General features: G+C 37.1%; 1 protein-coding gene across 6 annotated transcripts in view; it reads left to right on the forward strand.

Moving 5' to 3' along the window:
• The window catches only part of TRIM24 (tripartite motif containing 24), a 116,058-nt gene that overhangs the window by 59,912 nt on the left and 35,400 nt on the right, over positions 1-20,746 (forward strand). For all 6 annotated transcript variants that reach the window (XM_015095400.3, XM_027968854.2, XM_027968853.2 and 3 more), the window contains exons 4-7: positions 1,537-1,669; positions 5,656-5,772; positions 8,625-8,739; positions 11,621-11,767. In XM_015095400.3, the coding sequence (XP_014950886.2) occupies positions 1,537-1,669; positions 5,656-5,772; positions 8,625-8,739; positions 11,621-11,767 (512 nt within the window). The remainder of the gene's footprint in view (positions 1-1,536; positions 1,670-5,655; positions 5,773-8,624; positions 8,740-11,620; positions 11,768-20,746) is intronic.

Genomic DNA, 20,746 nt, shown 5'->3' on the forward strand with positions numbered 1-20,746 from the left:
TCCTGAAGAGCAGGCACAAACCAGGATGTCCCAAGCCAAGCAAGGATGTCTGACTACCCATCATCTACTGTGGTGCCCAGATGACTTGAACCTCAAGGAGACAGGAGTGGGGAAGCTATGACTGTATTGAGCCATCTTTGCTTTGCTGGGATTCATTCCATTTTGTCTGGTTGTGGGTGCTTTTAAAATTCTTTTAATACATTGCTAACTTTCTCTATCTGGTTATTTAATTTCCTTTCTTTTTTCCCCCCAGAATTTTATGTTTTCCCTTTTCTGATAAACTAGACAGTAGTTTACCTTTTTGTGTTTATCCCTAAATTTATCTAATTGCCCTCCACATATTTTTAGTTCATTAATTTTATTTTTAATTCCACTCAGCTTACCTTAGTATTGTTTAATCAGTCATTCTATTTATTTGTATTCTGAGTTTCCATTTAATATTGTAACATAAGCATTAACTGGTCTTATCTCCACCCTAGATAACTAATTAAGAAGTTATGTGGATGACTGCAATGTAATAACATGTGTTTTATGATTATCTCTGTGTCAATGGGTATCCTCTGTTAGGAGTTTTGCAAAAGTGGGGAAATAATCTTTCCATCACCTCTTTTATACATTTTTATTAGATTTTTCTGCATTGCACATAAAAAAAAAACCCTACATTTGCAATAAGGAGAATTCCAGTTGGTTTCATTCATTTATCTGGGCTATTTTCCTAAAATTTTTTTCTTTTATTTCATCAGTTCAGTTCAGTCACTCAGTCATGTCCGACTCTTTGCTACCCAATGGACTGCAACACAACAGGCCTCCCTGTCTGTCCATCATCAACTCCCGGAGTTTACTCAAACTCATGTGCATTGAGTTGGGGATGCCATCATCCTCTCATTCTCTGTCGTCCCCTTCTCCTCCTGCCTTCAATCTTTCCCAGCATCAGGATCTTTTCAAATGAGTCAGTTCTTCACATCAGATGGCCAAAATATTGGCGTTTCAGCTTCAGCATCAGTCCTTCCAACAAATAGTCAGTACTGATTTCCTTTAGAATGGACTGGTTGAATCTCCTTGCAGTCCAAGGGACTCTCAAGAGTCTTCTCCAATATCACAGTTCAAAAGCATCAATTCTTTGGCATTCAGCTTTCTTTAGAGTCCAACTCTCACATCCATGCCTGACTACTGGAAAAACCATAGCTTTTAATAGACAGACCTTTGTTAGCAAAATAATGTCTCTACTTTTTAATATACTATCTAGGTTGGTTGTAGCTTTTCATAAAGCATCTCTTAAGCTACACACTTTCTTTTCCTCATGAATTAATTTTAATGTTAACATTCTAAAGTGAAAAGTTTATTTATCTTTTCCTCTAGAAATGAGAAAAGTACTTGATATTTTACTGTCTGTAAAACCTAGTAGTAATGGTGATGTGGATGAAGCTGTACCTCCTCTACATCTCTGTGGATTTGAATTTAAACGAACACTCTAATAATTATTTACTGTTTAATTATGTTAATTTTCTTTTTGCTCCCTCCCCCTTGTCTCTACAGAGGCAGTTGGTGTGACCAGTCAACGACCAGTATTTTGTCCTTTTCATAAGAAGGAGCAGCTGAAGCTTTACTGTGAAACATGTGACAAACTGACGTGTCGGGATTGCCAGTTACTAGAACATAAAGAACATAGGTACTTGCATCTTTGGTTATATACATAGATTTATAATATAGCTTTAGGAGGACTAGATGACTGCTGGCATCACAGCAAAATGGCAGTCTGTAAATGTTTTGTTCGGCTAGTAGTATGCTGACCTGTTAAAGGATTTTTCAACTTTTGATGTTATTGACTTTGGAGTCAAGTGATTCTTTGTTGCAGGGCCTATCTGGTGCATTGTATGGTGTTTAATGGTATGATGTTTTACCTCTGTTTACTAGATTCCAGTAGCATTCTCCCAACCGCGACAATTAAAAATGTCTCCAGACACTGCCAAATGCCCTGGTGAGGAAAATCACCCCAGTTGAAAACCACTGGCCTGCATACTTTAAAAATATAGAGAATTCGTTGCCAGCATTGTAGATGAGATTTTACGTTTAAAAAATTTGTAGGTCTTTCATTTTGGTTTTTTGTTTTGTTTTTAAAGAAAACTGAACCTTTTATAGCCCTCGGTGCCATATATTTTCATGTCAGCGTTTGACTGGAATTGACTTTCAGTTCAGTTCAGTTCAGTCACTCAGTCGTGTCTGACTCTTTGCGACCCCATGAATCGTAGCACACCAGGCCTCCGTGTCCATCACCAACTCCCAGAGCTCACTCAGACTCACGTCCATCGAGTCCGTGATGCCATCCAGCTATCTCATCCTCTGTCGTCCCCTTCTCCTACTGCCCAAAATCCCTCCCAGCATCAGAGTCTTTTCCAATGAGTCAACTCTTCACATGAGATGGCCAAAGTACTGGAGTTTCAGCTTTAGCATCATTCCTTCCAAAGAAATCCCAGGGTTGATCTCCTTCAGAATGGACTGGTTGGATCTCCTTGCAGTCCAAGGGACTCTCAAGAGTCTTCTCCAACACCAGAGTTCAAAAGCATCAATACTTCGGCACTCAGCCTTCTTCACAGTCCAACTCTCACGTCCATACATGACCACAGGAAAAACCATAGCCTTGACTAGATGGACCTTAGTCGGCAAGGTAATGTCTCTGCTTTTGAATATGCTATCTAGTTTGGACACGACTGAGCAACTGAACTGAACTGAAGTGAATCTAGGTTGGTGACTTTAGTCCTCTTTAAAATGGTCATACTTCTCTAATTCATCATAGTTCCTACTACAGCTAACTTTTACATCTGTCCTCCATCGGCATTTGAGCTAGCAACAACTGAATTAAACAGTAAGATTATGACACACTGATACAAATACAGTTGGTTTAAAAAAGTCTAGTCTTCCAGTAGTGGCAGACTAGGTAATTTGGACCAACCATACCAGTGAGCTCAATACCAGTGTAGCTCAGGGGCTTCCCTGGTGGCTCAGCAGGTAAAGAATCCACCTGCAATGTGGGACACCTGGGTTCCATCCCTGGGTTGGGAAGATCGCCTGGAGAAGGGAAAGGCTATCCACTGTAGTGTCTGGCCTGGAGAATTCCATGGACTGTATTATCCATGGGGTTGCAAAGAGTCGGACATGACTAAGCAACTTTCACTTTCACTATATTGGTGAAGGTAACTAGAAAACATGCACAAAATATAGAAACCATGGATATTTTAGAGTTGGTAATAAAGAATTATTAACGCACTCCAGTATTCTTGCCTGGAAGTCCCATGGACAGGAGAAGCCTGGCAGGCTATTGTTCATGGGGTCACATAGAATCAGTCCCAACTTAGCAACTAAACAACAACAACAATTACTAGACCAGGATTGGTTTGCAGTGGGAACAGAGAATGGTACAGGCTTTTTTCCTCCTTTGAAGCATTTGCCTAGAGGTTGAAAGGTGCTTTTAACAAGTTCTCAGAGCTGAAAGACAGGGATTGGAGTTCTGGGGTCACAAGGGTTAAAGGCTTCTCCTTGCCTTGCTTTGGGATCCTGAAAGTGAACACTATTATGATAAAGATCAACTAGTTAGTAAATAGTTCCTCACCGGAACTAAAATGCAGAATCAGATCTTCCCAGTACCTAAAGTTGGATTAAATGGAAATCATACTGCTTGTGCCTCAAGACACCTGGTAGAATAAAATGTGAATCCTCCCTCGAAGAAGACATCACCCTAGACCTCAAATCTATTTAATAATGAGTTTTGCAAAATGGGTTCAGCACACAATTAGAAATAACCAAATATGTTAGGCAATGTGAACAATGTCTAGAACTTAACATTACAATAACTGATTAACTCAGTAAAGGGTTTAAGAGCTGATTTGACATGCCAGTAAATGAGAATTCATGAACTGGAAGAAAGTTAAGAAAACATCTAAATTAGCATGATAAACAGAAAGATGTAAAATGGATCAAAAAGATGTAACACAGTGTGTAATTAGGCTCCAAGAAGGAGAGAGAGAATGGGAAGGAAGCAGCATTTGAGAGCAGAGTATAATGGCTTAGCACTTTGTAATGTGCAGATGTCTAGCTCATATTCAAGAAGCCTCATAACTCCTCAGCAGGATAATTAAAAAATAAAGTAATATTTTTGAAGTGTAAGAAGAAAATAACTATAAAACTAAAATTCTATACCCAGTGAACATATTCTTCAGAAATGAGAGTTAATGAGAAAGACTTATTCAGACAAAATAAACTGAGAGACTATATCCTTGGTAAACACTCACAAAAGCACTTTAAGCAGAAGAAAAACAGTAGGTGATGAGTGATTGAAAGAGTAGTAGTTAAAATAAGTATGAGTAAATCAGAATAATTGTTGACTTAACAGTAATGTCTTGGTGTGTGTCGGGTGTGTGTTATGTGTCATACAGCAGACATGTTAGGGGAGGATATGGAGTTCATGTCCTTAGCATTGTTTAGGCAGATGGTAGTAAATATAAATTAATCTTAGATGATAAGTCAAAATATGCATTTTCTAATGTAGAAAGTAGTCACTAAAAGAGTAGTAAAAGTCAATATGATTATCAGGATAACAGAGGAAGTGGAAAAAATAATAATTAGTCTAAACTCAGACTAAAGAAGAAAAAAGGAACAAAGAGCAAGTGGGATTTAATAATACTTTGATAGGTTGGTAGATCTCTAAATATATTTGTAGTTATAATAAACATGAATGGATAAAACTTTCCAAATTAAAACATTCCAGGCTTAATAAGGAAGCAGAGAATCTGGAATTCTCCAGGCCAGAATACTGGAGTGGGTAGCCTTTCCCTTCTCCAAGAGATCTTCCTGACCCAGGAATCGAACTGGGGTCTCCTGAATTGCAGGCGGATTCTTTACCAGCTGAGTTACCAGGGAAGCCCAAGTAGTTAGAAATCAATTTAAAGAAAGCATCGAGGAAGTTCCAATAGATATTAGAAAATATTTTTATCTGAATGATAATGAAAATATTATCCTTTAGGTATACTGCTAAAGCCATAATTAGAGGAAATTATCATTAAATGCATATATTCTATGTTAGGGATAAAAGTAAATATATTAAACATTTATCTCAAGTTAGACAAAACAGTAAATTAAACCCAAAGTAAGTAGCAAAAGGGATATGATAGATACGATGCAGAAATTAATGAAATAGTCATAGTGAAAAGTTGGATTAAAATAGTCCTTTAATTTAGTAATATCTAGAAAGAATCCCTCCTCCTTAAGGGATAATGAAGGGAAAAGCTACCTTCTATGGATATATTTGATATTTTTTTTTAAGTTATTGCTTACATCCTTTATACCCATTATCATCCAAGTGGGCTTCCCTAGTGGCTCAGATGGCAAAGAATCTGCCTACCTTATGGGAGACTCAGATTCGATCCCTGGGTCAGGAAGATCCTCTGGAGAAGGAAATGGAAACCCACTCCATTATTCTTACCTGGAGAATCCCATGGACAGAGGAGCCTGGCAGGCTGCAGTCCATGGGTTGCAAAGAGTCAGACACGACTGAGCAACTAAGCGTACCCTTTATCTTAGTCTTCTATTATTTGTTTGCTTTGGGGCTTTCCCTCATTTTAGACATATTTGTGTGAAATAATTTGCTTATTATTTTTTCAGATACCAATTTATAGAAGAAGCTTTTCAGAATCAGAAAGTGATCATAGATACACTAATCACCAAACTGATGGAAAAAACAAAATATATAAAATTCACAGGAAATCAGATCCAAAACAGGTAAATTTATATTTGTGGTATTATTTAAATCATCTTTATATACAATGTATTAAGTATATTAATTTTAAGGACAGACAGTTTGCTCAACTCATGGTGAAGTACATCCAAGTGAGTTGTCAGATGGGTCTAATAACAGAGTTTGATAAGACTTGTCCAGAAACTTTGAATTTTTGGAAAGTTTGAGAGTATTCTTCTCAGCCATGAAATTACAGAACTGTTATTAACAGCTCATTTATCAGGTAAGTATTAATAATAATTTTTAATTATTTGCTGTTTTCCAATTTCCCAAGAAATGCCAGGATATAGAAGCTATAAAATATTTAACAATTAGATAAATACTTGCAAACTTGAGGAAGAAGAACATATCATAGAACATCAGGAGACAGGGCTTGTTAAACTGTTTCACATACCTTTTATTTAACAGGTATAATACTTCAAACAGTTTCTACATATTATCTGTTATACTTTTGTCCTCCAAGGGATCAAATCATCAGCTGTCCATGTCTTATAGTTCAGTGACTGGGGGAGCAAACCACTGACCTCTGTAGGGAAGAGGGAATTTGTCTGGTACCCTTTTTATCCCATTTGGGACCCACACTGACATTTTACAACATCTGTGAAACTCCATGTCTCCTTTCCTTTGTTGTTGTGCACACAGAAGTAACATGTCACTGCTTAAATAGATCAAGAAAGAGCCTGAATAAGAGAGGCCTTGCAGGAGTTTTCAGTGCTGTTCACAGGGGAAAAATGTATCTCCCTCATAAGAGGGAGATGAACTATAAAGTTCATCTTCCTTAAGATCAGTTGTCACAATCTCTTACTCTGATCATTTTGCAACATGGCTAGGATGGGGCATTTGGTACTTTTTTCCAAGAAATTCCTTGATTTACCTGGTTTTCTTACAGGAGACTTTAAATGTGATTTAACCTTTTCTTGATAACCTGGTGGTGGTGTTACTATATCTATTTATGATTATACAATGTAGTAATAAAAGTTATCAGCTCTCATTTCATTTTACCTTTCTCTTTCATGTAAAAACTATAGTTGACCAAATACTGTTTTCTTTGCCATATTCCAATCAAGTCCTGTGTTTGGCAAAATTGACATAACTGGTGGGTTTAAAATTTTTGTATTTGAATAATGGAAAATATATAATGAATATTTATGGAATGATAAGGATAGTTTTTCCCATCTAATGACAAAGAGTAGCAATTGTAAAATAACTGCTTTTATATAAACTATTCACCCTTGATGAAATTTTACCCTTTTGACTTTTTTTCTTTCACTGTGTATATGGTATGAATTCTGAGCCAAAGTTTACTTAAAAAAAAAAAAAAAGATATCCATTTATTCCAACATTTGTTCCAGTTGTTGAAAAGACTATCCTGTTGCTGTTAAACTGCGTTGGCACCTTTGTAAAAAATCATTTGGCCGTATATGTATGAGATTATTTTGGACTTTCCATTTCGTTCCATTTTCTTTCTTGCTAATACCACACTTGCTTCATGACTAGAGCTTTTTATAGTAAATCTTAAAATCAGATAGTGTGAATTTTCCAAATTTGTTTTACTTTTTTTAAAAGTTGTTTATGCTATTTTTTAAAAATAATACATTATGATATGGAAGGATTTTATTTTTTGAATGGTAAGAATTTAAATTAGCTGCTAATTGTTAATATCTTTATAGCCTACCTGATTATAAAAAGGTTAAATTTACTGGACTGACTTTGCTATTAATTCATTTTTATTCATGTGCAAACATGGCGTGACTTGTCCCTGTTTTCATTCTCTTCTACCATCATGAGACTTTTGTTTATTTTTTGAGGTTGTTTACTTCCTTGATCTGATAGCCAATGTTAATGTTCAGTAATTATCTTGAATTTTCAACATGGCAGGGAATAAATAGCCCAGGGAACTTATACTCGATATTTTGTAATAATGTATAAGGGGAAACAATCTGGATAATAATAATAATACATATATGTATGTGTAACTGAATCCCTTTACCATACACCTGAAACTGATACAATGTTGTAAATCAACTATAGTTTTTAAAAAAAAGAATTTCCAACAGAGAATAAAATCCCTGCCCCTTTGATCTTAAGTTTTGGAAGATAACTATGGGAGAAGCAGACAGAAGAAACGAAGCCTTTTATTTACCTCATAATGTTTGATGCCTCATTTTTATCTGCTTCTATAAGGTATTCTGGCTTGATGCTGTGTATTTTTTTTCTCATCCATCTTGATCTCCATGAAGACATTTTCTCTGGTCAAAGGAAAAAATATATATTGTGGTTTGTAAAGACATAAAGTAGTTATTTGGCTGCTTATTTCAAGACAAATATGTTATTAAAAGTTGCTAACTATTATTATGGTCTTTTGGTTTTTATTCAGATATAATGTGTGGGCAGCAGTTCAGATGACTAAGATAATTGTGACACATTTAAGCTTTTCTACTTCTTAGTTGCAGCGAATACAGTAGAACTCAGAGTCATGATTTTCCTTATCTTGTTTGTAAATCATTTTTTTTGGTCCATCCTTAAAGGCTGAGAATTTTTCTGGGTGTCATCATCATTTTTCTGAATATTATTTCCTTAAAATGTGTTCATTCTTTTACAGTTTTATACATTTTTATTTTAAGATTGAACTGAAGTGACTGTCTTTTGAAAGAATTATATTTGTGTTCTCTCATCTTTAAGAAAGTCAATTTAAACTGAAGGACCCTTAGGAATAGGCAAGCTTTTAAGAGCTGAAAACTTTCTGGCCTAATTTAGACATTAAAAAATCAATATTGCGTATTGTAAAACAAATCTGCCTTAGATTTTAGATTTTCCCCTTTTGTTTAATTTTCAGGATAATTGAAGTAAATCAGAATCAGAAGCAGGTGGAACAGGATATTAAAGTTGCCATATTTACATTGATGGTAGAAATAAATAAAAAAGGTAAAGCTTTACTGCATCAGCTCGAGGTAAGTTACTGTTAATGGGACGAAATGTGGTGATTATGTTAAGTGTTTTCTTATGTATTTGAATTTGGAATCACAGCCTTTTTCATATAATTGTTTTCATTTATGATTCAGTAATATTTTAGGCTCTACCTTGTAACTGACAATTTAAGACTTTAAAATACACTAGGAATGTCTTAATTCTTCTTGTTTACTTCATAGCACAAAGCATAATGCTTTGCTTGAAGGAGGAGCTTAGTAAATGTTAAAACAAGATGAACTGTTTTAGAGATTCATTGAACTGACAGCTTTGGGTCCCCAAAGCAGTGCAGCAAAGTTTTTCAGTAAGTTACCCTAAGCTATATTTAAATCTCAAATATATACATTTAACCTTAGGAGAAATTAGATAAAAGGATGTGTTTCCTCCCTTCAACAGTCTTGTGAAAGCAATACTCAGGGAACGATGCTCAAGGCACTTAGGATAGTTTTTTCTCACTGCAGGTAAGAAAAATATTACTGTCTTAATCAGCTTTTTTACACACATAAAAGGTCAAGATCCAGAGTTAATGTTTGACTCAAATAAAATGAAGCTACAACTTCTACATGGTATCTTAATGCAATAATAATTGCATGATATTTTGGTATTCTTTTAATATATTGGTACAAAAGGAATTTAAGAGTAGAGAAGCAAATTAAGAAAAGAATAAAAGAATCCTAATGTTTGAAGATTTAAGGGGAAGAAAGCTCATAGAAATAAGTTAGTTCAACCTCTTCATCTATAGTTGACAAAATTATAAGATCTTTGTCAGCAAGATCTCTTCCTCTTGGAAAAGCATGATCATTCCCCTGGTTTATCAAACACAGGAAGCAGAGACCAAAATGATTTTCTCTCCTTTTGGAAACAAATACATAGTGAAAAAGTTTTCTGGCTGGGAGGAATCAGACCCCATTTGTAGTAACTGTCTTTTCAAGATTCTAGGGTGCATTTGGGGGTTGTTGGTTTGTTTAGCTAGAAGCATTTAAACTATTTTAAAAGATGTCAGAGCTCTACTTAAAATCAGATGTCACATCGATATTCTTTCTCAGTGAATAGTGTACATATTGCCATAGCTGTTCCCAAATTTCACTGTAAATCAGGATTGCTTGTTTTTTTAAAAATCCAGGAAAGAACACAAGATGACCACATTGTCAAATCTCTAAAAGTGAACCTGGTCATCAGTATTATTTTAAATCAACTTTATATATTGACTTACGATTTTTACAACGACTTTTAAGTATTCTTGTCAGTCTTCATACCCTTTCTCCTACCCTTTCTCCTGCTTCATAGGATCCTCCTTTAAGGCAAATAAATGTAATCAGTGTTTTCTAATAACTTGAAAAAAAGTCAGCCAAATAGTTATTACTATAGAAGACCAAGAAATTTGGGCTTGTGATTCTCAATTTGCAACATCTCTAAAAGTCAACAGAATTTCTATTCTTTCTAGAATGTCTCCAAAGAAACAGGTTTTGCGTGGTCAGAAAGAGCCTAGCAAATCATCTCTGAACTTAAGATTAGACACAACAAAGCCATCAGTCACTGCAGTGACTTAATTCAGTTTGAAGTCTCTCAGTCGTGTCCAACTCTTTGCAACCCTATGGACTGTGTAGCCCACCAGGCTCCTCCATCCATGGCATTTTCCAGGCAAGAATACTGGAGTGGGTTGCCATTTGCCTCTCCAGGGGATCTTCCCGACCCAGGGATCGAACCCGGGTCCTCCACATTGCAGGCAAATGCTTTACCATCTGAGCTACCAGGGAAGCCTCTAATTCATTTTAGCATGTATGTGTTTTCCAAATTTGAAACCAACTAGGGCAAAGATGTAGGTTCACTTTTTCTATTGAGAATATAATTCCATATTAGAGTATAGCAATTTTACTTAATATTTCTTAGAGCTAGTGGAAGGTCCTGTTTTCTCCTCCTTTCTTTGCCAGGTAAAGGAGACCTTGGGGATAGAGACCTTTAAAATAGCTCACATTTAGTGGGGTTTTCTTCTACTCTGGACTGACCTATGTTCTTGCTTGTGTACTTCCTTTGGAGAAATTCTGTAGTCTGCTTTTCTGTGGCTTTTCTGAGAGTGAATTCATTACATTAGTCACTGTATCTGTTGGTTCATGGCAGTTTTCAATAGACAAGAATTATATGCTTCCCCCTTTTTTTACTTACTACATATAAAGCATAAATGTTGTCTACCATGTGGCATGACTTGGCACTAAATAGCTGCAATCAGGATAAGAGTGCCTGAAGGGGGAAATCATGTGTTTGAGTAAATCATGTGATCTGGTAGCTTTACTCGATTGCTGGGTGGTACACCTATTTTATTTTTTAGTATTGAATTTAATGGGCACTTGCTTTGTTAAAGGGCTTCCCAGGTGGCGCTAGTGGGAAAGAACCCCCCGGCCAATGCAGGAGACATAAGAGACGTGGATTTGATCCCTGAGTCAAGACCATCACCTGGAGGAGGGCATAGTAGCCCAACTCCAGTATTCCTGCCTGGAGAATCCCATGACAGAGGATCCTGGTGGGCTGTAGTCCATAGGGTCACAAAGATAGCTAATCCATGGTTTTGTGCCTTTTTGGATACTGGAAGATGGATGAACAGAAACCTAAATCCCAGAATATGTGAAACCAAACCCAAGGCCTTGGGCAGCAGAGATGAGGTAGCATCAGCAGGGAGGGGGGGAGGTGACTGTGACACTGGAGACATGATTTTTACTTCAGTTAAAGTGATCTTTTGTACCTAGGGATAAGTGATAGGTTACTGTCACTTGGTTCTTAGAGGTGGTGGGTATTTTAATTTGGTAATCTGAAAATGACCATTAAAATGTGTTACATGCAGAACAAACTAATTTTGAGACTTTTTTTCAGAGTCTTGCAAAAGATCATCGAATGAAACTTATGCAGCAGCAGCAGGAAGTGGCTGGACTTTCTAAACAATTGGAACATGTCATGCATTTTTCTAAATGGGCAGTTTCCAGTGGCAGCAGCACAGCATTACTTTATAGCAAGCGACTGGTAAGATCAAGTGTGTGGTTTAATATACAGAGATATAGTGGAGTTACTAGAATGCTCAAAATTTAGAAATGTTCAGTTATCTATACTTAAATGCTTTTTACCTTTTTCTAATTTTTATCAATCAAAATATTTTGGTTTTAAAAAAATCTTTAAACTCCCATGATTTAGGTGTATCTTCAATTTATTCTGCCACTGTCACTTCTATTTTGTTCTTTTCCAAATTTTCCCTTAATGACAACTGAACTTTTACTAACAATAACAATAATGGTAAATATTTCCTGATTACCTGTAGTGTACCAGGCACTTAATTCTAAGCATTTCACGTAATATTTTATTTAAACATTTACATCATTTTTATGAGATGGGTGTACCTATCCACCCCCATTGTATGAGTGATGAAACCAAAGCACGAATTAACACGCATAAGACCACCCAAAATTCTAACTTGGACATCCGAACCCAGAGGCTTTGTTCCTCTTGTCAACACTGCATTGTTTACCCCGTCAGTGATGTGTGGTGCCGGATATTTCAACCCCATTGCTACAGAAAAGTGGCTGTCATTTGCCCAGCTATTTTCAGAATAGTCTAGAACCTTGCTACAGAAAATGTGTTTACTGCATACTAATTACCTGAGGATTCTGGTTCAGTAGATGTGATCTGTAGTTCTAACAAGCTCCCAGGTGATGCTAATGCTGCTGGTCTATAGACCACATCTTTAGTAGCAAGGATGTAGAAGAAATTTAGCTGTGGGAGTCACATTATGTAAGCATTCTTAAAAACTCCTGCTCTACTCATTTTAAAGATTCCACAGAGATGTATATTTTGAAATCAAATTATGACATCCAAATCTGTTTTCTGTTCACCTACTCTGTTTTGTGGAAGAAATTTTCTATGACTATATTGAAATAAGGAAATGCATTTCAGGATAAACTTGTGTAAACTAGGTTCAAATATTGAGTGACTTACTAGAAAACTGATTTTAACTATATCTAAAACTGTTCCTAACCATGAATTATATTCAACTCTTAAGATTTTTTTCTTTTATAATTATCAATGATATGTTCTCTCATTCTTGAGCCTTTTTTTTCTTTTTCTTTTTTTACTGCTTCATTAGTCTAATGAAAAACAGCTTCTATACAGTTCATACTTTTTCTGTTACCTATATTTTCCTATAAGTCAAACAAAACACGGCTAACGGAGAAAGTGAGAGAATTGTCCTCTTCTCTACTAGACCCATAATGAATATTTTTATTTGTACATAAGAAAACATATTTGCACAGATAGTCTCCTTATCAGTTTAATAATGTTTCTGTAATTTTATTCTATGATTTTGTTTGTGATTATAATAAAACAGTAAAGTTAGAGGATAGGATTACTTAATCTGCACAATGAGCTCTTGAAATAGAGAGGGAGACTGTTCTCTGTATTATGCACGGGAGAAAATAGACACAAGGAAGCATAAGGAACCAGTATTACCAGCTTCCTGACTCACTGAATTGTGGTGGGCCTTGCTGCATCACTGGCAGCAGATATAGCTAGCAAAAAAATTTACCTGTGATGAATGCAGAGCTAAAGCTTGTGATTACTTGTAAACATTTAGAAGGATTTTTATCCTAAGAAAATTTGAAAGTCACTATATTATGCAACTCTGTCCTTTAGAGCTTCCATGCTTCATAAATATAGACATGTTTTCTCAGGTTATTTTTTAAATAATGGCTTTTATATACTTGAAAATTAAAAAGAAATGTCTTACAGGCCTGAAATTTCAAGCTTAGCTTGAGATTCTTGGTTCTTTTTTTTTTTTTTTTTTTTTGCAATAGGAGTTATACTCAGTAAAAGACCAAATGTATTGGAATAGAAGAATCCTTTCAGAAGTCCAGTTTTAAATATATTTGAAAACATTTTCGCAGTATTTCCCTAGGGTTCTTCTCTCATCTGTTAAACATTCAGTTTATCCTTACGTTAATTTAGAAGAAAGGTAAGAAATACTGACAAAAGAGACCAAGAGAGTGTACTAGCAATAGGTATTTTTGTAATACTAGTGACTAAGAAACTGTTAGAATATGTAAGTAGTAAAGTGGTTAGAATATATACGTAGTAAAAGGGGATTCCACAAGCTTTTTTACTCCCTTTCCCTTGTCTGCCTATATAATTAACCTTCAAAGACCTTCTTTATGTTTCTTAAATATCTCGTTGCAGTTCCTTTTAGTCCTCAGTGCTCAGAATATATCATGTTCTTTTGCCTGGATTACTGTTACCCTTTCTTAGGATGCTGTTTCTTTTTAGAGACTACTGGGTTTAGTTTAGATTTGTCTTCCATTCCTTTTGGCAGCCTTCCATGATCAACACTGGGTTGGATTAACCTTCCCTGTATTTACAAAGCCCTTATGCATGTATCCATCATACTGTTACTTATTTTTATCTGCTGTTATTATATTTGCATATTTTTCTTTGAATTTCCTTCACTTTTTTTTTTCCTTCTTTTAGCACTGGGTTTCCATCGCTGTGGGCTTTCTTTAGTTGCAGTGAGCAGGGGTATTCTTTTTGCAGTGTGTGGGCTTCTCATTGCTGTGGCTTCTCTTGTGGAGCACAGGCTCCAGGCACGCAGGCCTTCAGTGGTTGTGGCACACAGGCTTAGTTGCTCCACGGTATTTGGGATCTTCCTGGACCAGGGATCAAACCCATGTCTGCTGCATTGGCAGGCAGATTTTTATCCACTGGACCACCAGAGAAGTCTGACTTTTTACTTCTTTAAGGGTAGAAATTTTATGTTACCCAGTGCTTGATATATAGGAATTCAGTGAAAGATTGATAGTAAATAAATAAGGTATTAGATAATATCAACTGTCAGAAGCTATAAATAAATATAGGTAAAACTTTCTGTTATATTTTACAGGATTGGAAACTCAAATACTAAATTTCTTTGTTTATTTTAACTTCAGTAGAAAGGAGGCAGTATACAGTATTGCCATCTCAAAAGCTTTTTACACATCTTTCATATTTTTTTTTAATTTTGTCTTTTGCTTTTTGAACAGTAGCTAAGTTTTCAGTGTGAAATCTGACTTTACTTAAGTTCAGATACATCTGAAGACATCAACAAATACATTTAATGACTCGTTATTTATCTTTTACGCTAGTCAAGGTTTATGACTCCTCAGAATTATCTCAAACATGCATCAAGGGTTTCAATAAGTATAATGGTTTATATTTGTAATGGGTAATATAATATGACAAGAGGTTTTATATATTTACATTCAATGTCAGTAAAATACAGCAGAAATTGTTATTTAAGATAAAGAACAGAGTTTGGCCAAATTTAGTATTACTTTTAGACCATGCCACAACTTAATTAGTGAATAGGTACTAGTTATCTGAGATAAAAGTAAATTCCATGTCTTCTAGTTTCTCATCAGCAAAAGAAGGAATTTACAGCATAGTACCTCAAAGGAAAAATATAGTGTTTCCAAGTGATTTGCCTCATAGTTCTTCTGATTAAAGCTGATTACCATCTAAGGAAGTGCTTAAGTTTCTGACTTAATTTGGGGGGGCAAGAAAGCTTTATTTTTCAAGTTCCAAACTAAAACTCATAAATTTGAAGTGCTAAGTTACTATAGTGTGCCGAAAAGGATTGTTAAAATAAGAATGATCAACTCTACTTCCTGGCATGGAGCCTTTAGCATGGTGACTATGAGGACGCAGGGTAGTGAAGAGGGTTGGGGGACCACATAGAGGCAGCCCCAAGCCAAAGGGATGAAGTGGTGAGTAGGGAACACAGAGGTAGTAAGCAGAATGTCATTTGGATTTTGGTTACATTAAGCAACAGAGTATCAGTAAATGGACTGAGCAAGTAAGTAAATATATTGAGGGCAATGGCAGCCAAGTTTTGGTTTGTTTGATTTTTTTTCCTCCTAGAAAAGATATTTAGAAACATAGAAGAAAGAATAAAGCTATAAAGATCCCTAAGATAGAGGTATAATTATGAACTCAGAGTTTAATAAAGGTCCGTATAGTCAGAGCTATGGTTTTTCCAGTGGTCATGTATGGATGTGAGAGTTGGACCATAAAGAAGACTGAGTGCCAAAGGATTGAAGCTTTTGAGCTGTGTTGTTGGAAAAGAGTCTTCAGAGCTCCTTGGACTGCAAGAAGATGAAACCAGTCAATTCTAAAGGAAATCAACCTTGAATTTTCATTGGAAAGACTGAGGCTGAAGCTGAAACTCCAATACTTTGGCCACCTGATGTGAAGAGCTGATTCATTAGAAAAGACTCTGATGCTGGAAAAGGCTGAAAGCAGGAGGAGAAGGGGATGACAGAGGATGAGATGGTTGGATGGCATCACTGACTGAATGGCTGTGAGTTTGAACAAGCTCTGGCAGATGGTGAAGGACAGGGAAGCCCAGTGTGCTGCAGTCAATGGGGTCACAAACAGTCAGACACAACTGAGTGACTACACAACAGAGTTTTATGCATATACACAGATCTGGAAGTAATTTTAGGTGTGTAAGTATGTATGTGTATGTATGTATGTTTGCTATGCTCAGTAGCAGTGAACCCACTGTCCTTCCAGATGTGGGTTTCTAAATATCAAACAAAATGAGGGAAAGTGCAGGTTGTACCCAGAATATCTTGAACTGATGAAATGATGAAGACTTGTCAAAAAGATTAGGATCCAGCCTAAGTGGGTCACCGTGGGCACACCCACAAATTTGAGGCTGAAACCAAATAAACAATGAGTTAAAACACACTGGATTAAGTAGGGATAAATGAGCCCATGATGAGAAAAATAGGCAAATGACAAGGGAAGAATTTATGGTGAGAATATAAATAAGTAGAGAAAGAATAGTGAAATTAAAGAAGCACATTTGCTCACTGTCTTAGTGAAAGCATTGGCCACTCAGTCGTGTCCAGCTCTTTGACCCCATGGACTGTAGCCTGCCAGGCTCCTCTGCCTATCCTTGGGATTTCACAGGCAAGAATATTGGAGTTGGTTACCACTCCCTTCTCCAGGCTAGCTTCCCAACTTAGGGGTTGAACCTTAGACTCCCTCATTGCAGGCAGATTCTTTACTAGCTGAGCCACCCACTGTCTTAGAGGAAATTCAAAAGGAGTTCTCACTGGGTACTAACATAGTGAATAGAGCATTGTGAGGAATAGGGCTTTCGTATAACCCTAAAATACCTCTCTGCAAAATACTAATCAGTTATAAACAGAGTGGTGAATTTACAGTAGAGAAACTGGGCAGCAGAATGACTAGGTGATGATTAGTATCATCAATGGCTGGACAGTTTATATCCTGAGCTTCTCAATATGATGCCCTGAGAAGTGCACATTATCACTTGTGTGGTTTTCCTGACAAGAATACTTTACCTATACCGGAGGAAATACACTCGAACCCAGGTTGAAAGTCATCCTACTGAATGTAAAGCCTGAAATCATCAAAGACATACATGTCAGGGAAATACTGAAGACACCTGGCAACTGAATACAACCTATATTCCTAGTGAGCATCCTGGAAAGAGTCACTATGGGAAGAGTTGGCATTAGAATGAATTCTCTGGGTTCAATGGTCATGTTGCAACAGAGTTGCTTTCTGAATTTGTACTTTGTTGCTTATGCTAGAGGATCTTTGATTTAGAATATAGTCCCTGGAGTGTTTAGGGGAGACAGAACCTATATGTCTTCAGCTTGCTATCTGAACGTTTGTAAAAAGACTGGTAATAGTAGTGTCTGTGCATAGGAATCCCTGAGTGGGCCCTGAAATAAATGTGCTTATTAACAGTTGGGAAATCTGAGTGAAGGGTTATTTTTATTTTTCTCCAATTTTAAAATTACTTCAAAATATTCAATTTTAGAAAATGATAAAGCATAAGGACTTTATAAAGGAAAAATTGGGGTCATCATTCTTTTGATTAGCATCTTATTGAGAATGTTTTATAGTGAGAATTGCTAAGATGCAAAGAATTAAGGAAGCAAGAAAAACTTAGAGAAAAGAGCATTGTGTTGAGTGCTGTTTGCCAAACACTGTGCCATGTACTCTACATTGTCCCAGAATAAATGTTTTTTACTCAGAATTTAGTATAGCTATTTGAGATAATTTAGCAATTAAAGGAGGCAAACTTATTTATTCAACATTTATTGAAGTAGTCTAAATACTAAGGGAACAGAAAACAAAGCAAAATATCCGCCCTTAAAAAGCTGCATTTTAGTAGAGAGATAGACAATACCAAAACAAGTAAAATATATAGACCATTGCATGGTGTTGAGTGCTGTAGGGAAAACAGTAAATTAAGGGACGAATCTGGGAGCGTTGGGGTGGGATTGTGGTTTCAGGTAGGGAATTCTGCCTAAAGAGGGCGATATTTGATCTCACACCTGAAGAAGGTGACAGAGCAAGGCAGGCACATACTCGCAGAGAGTATTCAGGTAGAGAACAGGCACAGGCGGCAAGGGAAAGACTGAGATGAGAGCCACTGTGACATGGACCAAGAGGCCTAAGAGGGGCACAGTGAATGAACACGCGGTAGGATGAGTAAGTACTGAGATGCAAATTTGAGTTGTATAAATGATGAGACTGGATGAGATCTCTCAAAAGTACTTGGGTGTAGGAGAAGAAAGAGCAGTTGCAAGACACCCTGGTGTGGGAGAGAAGGAGGAACCAACACCGGAGACTGAGATGTGACACTGGAACTCACACCTATACTCAGTGACCTTAAAAAGTAGCAGCCAGTGAAATAAGGGGAAAACCATGAGACTGTAGTCTGCTAGAAGCCAAGTGAAGAAAATGCTTCGCTTCCATGAGGGCCAAGTGATCACCTGTGTGAAAAGCTACTGAAAGCCTGAGGGGAGAAAATTGCTGAGTGGCGTCTTTGAATCGGCGAGGATGGTAGGCCCTGTTGCCCTAGTGTAATGGCTTCCCTGGTGGCTCAGAGGGTAATGTATCTGCCTGCAATGTAGGAAACCCAGGTTTGATCCCTGGAGAAGGAAATGGAGATCCGCTCCAGTTTTCTTGCCTGGAAAATCCCACGGACAGAGGAGCCTGGTGGGCTCTAGTCCATGGGGTTGCAGAGAGTTGGACATGAATGAGCAACTAACCCTTGCACTTGCACGAGTGCCTGGTTCGCTCTAGCTGGAAGCCTGGCCGGTCAGTCCACTGTGACAGGAGGGACCACTAGCACTGGTAGGTGGTAGAAGTTTGTAGAAGGTCTCTGATCGTCCCTGTGTTTTTTTTTCAGGAGATGCTGGAGGTTTGGTAAGAGAGTCATTTGAAATAGTCATTTAGGAGAGTACGGATGTGAAGGACCAGGGGAATGTCATATGACAGCCTGTCAACCTTAGTAAATAGGCTGTGTTTTTGAAGTCCGATCAGTCCCTTTACCAGTCCAATTACAGTCATTAGAAAAGATTTAACCAGTGTTGTTTCAGGGAAAGGTTGAGGAGAAGGGAGTGTGTCTAATTTGACATGTGAGAGAAAGGTGTTGAGGATATATGCAAGGAAATGATTATGAGAATTACTCCTGGGATTTAAGCTGGATAAGGAGAAATTGATGGATAGTGCTGGACATGACTGAGCAACTAACACTTCACTTCAGATGGATATTGTAAGATTGGGAGGTAAGATAAACTCAAAGGACAGGAAAATTTTTAAGAGCAAAAGTTCATAGGACCTTTAGGGTTTGTAGGATTATTGGGATGTGGGCACTAGAGGAAACAATCTGGAAAGAAAGGTCATCTAATTATATATTAAAATCATCCAGAATTTGTTGTTCAGTTGCTAAGTCATGTCTGACTATTTGTGACCCCATGGACTGCAGCACACCAGGTTTCTGTGACCTTCACTATCTCTCACAGTTTGCTCTAACTCATGTCCATCGATCGTGATACCATGCAAATATCTCATCCTCTGTTGCCCCCTTCTCTTCCTGCCCTCAGTCTTTCCCAGCATCAGGGTCTGTTCCAATGAGTTGGCTCTTCACTTCAGGTGGCCAAAGTATTGGAGCTTCAGCATCAGTCCTTCCAATGAATATTCAGGGTTGATTTCCTTTAGGATTCACTGGCTTTAATCTTCTTGCAGTCTAAGTGACTCTCAAGAGTCTTCTCCAGCACCATTGTTCAAAAGTATCAGTACTTCAGTGCTCAGCCTTCTTTATAGTCCAATTCTCACATCCATACTTGACTACTGGAAAACCATAACTTTGACTATATGGACCTTTGTTGGCAAAGTGACGTCTCTGTTTTTTAATATGTGATCTAGGTTTGTCATAGCTTTTCTTCCAAGGAGCAAGCGTCTTTTAATTTCGTGGCTGCAGTCACTGTCCACAGTGATTTTGGAGACAAGAAAATAAAGTCTGCCACCATTTCCACTTTTTCGTCTTCTATTTGCCATGAAGTAATGGGACCAAATGCCATGATCATAGTTTTTTGAATGTTAAGTTTTAAGCCAGCTTTTTCACTCTTTCACCTTCATCAAGAGACTCTTTAGTTCCTCTTCACATTCTGCCATTAGAGTGGTATTATCTGCTTATCTGAGGTTGTTGATATTTTTCCTAGCAGTCTTGATTCAAACTTGTGATTCCTCCAGTCCAGCATTTCTCATGATGTACTCTGCATAGAAGTTAAATAAGCAGGGTGACAATATACAGCCTTGATATACTCCTTTCCCAATTTTGAACCAGTCAGTTGTTCCATGACTGGTTGGAACTATTGTTTCTTATCCTGCATACAGGTTTCTCAGGAGAAACGTAAGGTGGTCTGGTATTCCCATCGCCTTAAGAATTTTCCACAGTTCAAAGACTTTAGCAGAGTCAGTGAAGCAGCAGTAGATGTTATTTTTGAAATTCCCTTGCTTTTTTTATGATCCAGCAGATGTTGGCAATTTGACCTCTGTTTCCTCTGCCTTTTCTAAATCCAGCTTGTACATCTGGAAGTTCTCGGTTCATGTACTGTTGAAGTCTAGCTTGAAGGATTTTGAGCATTACCTTGC

Source organism: Ovis aries, chromosome 4 (genome assembly GCF_016772045.2).
Source record: "Ovis aries strain OAR_USU_Benz2616 breed Rambouillet chromosome 4, ARS-UI_Ramb_v3.0, whole genome shotgun sequence".
Taxonomy (NCBI): domain Eukaryota; kingdom Metazoa; phylum Chordata; class Mammalia; order Artiodactyla; family Bovidae; genus Ovis; species Ovis aries.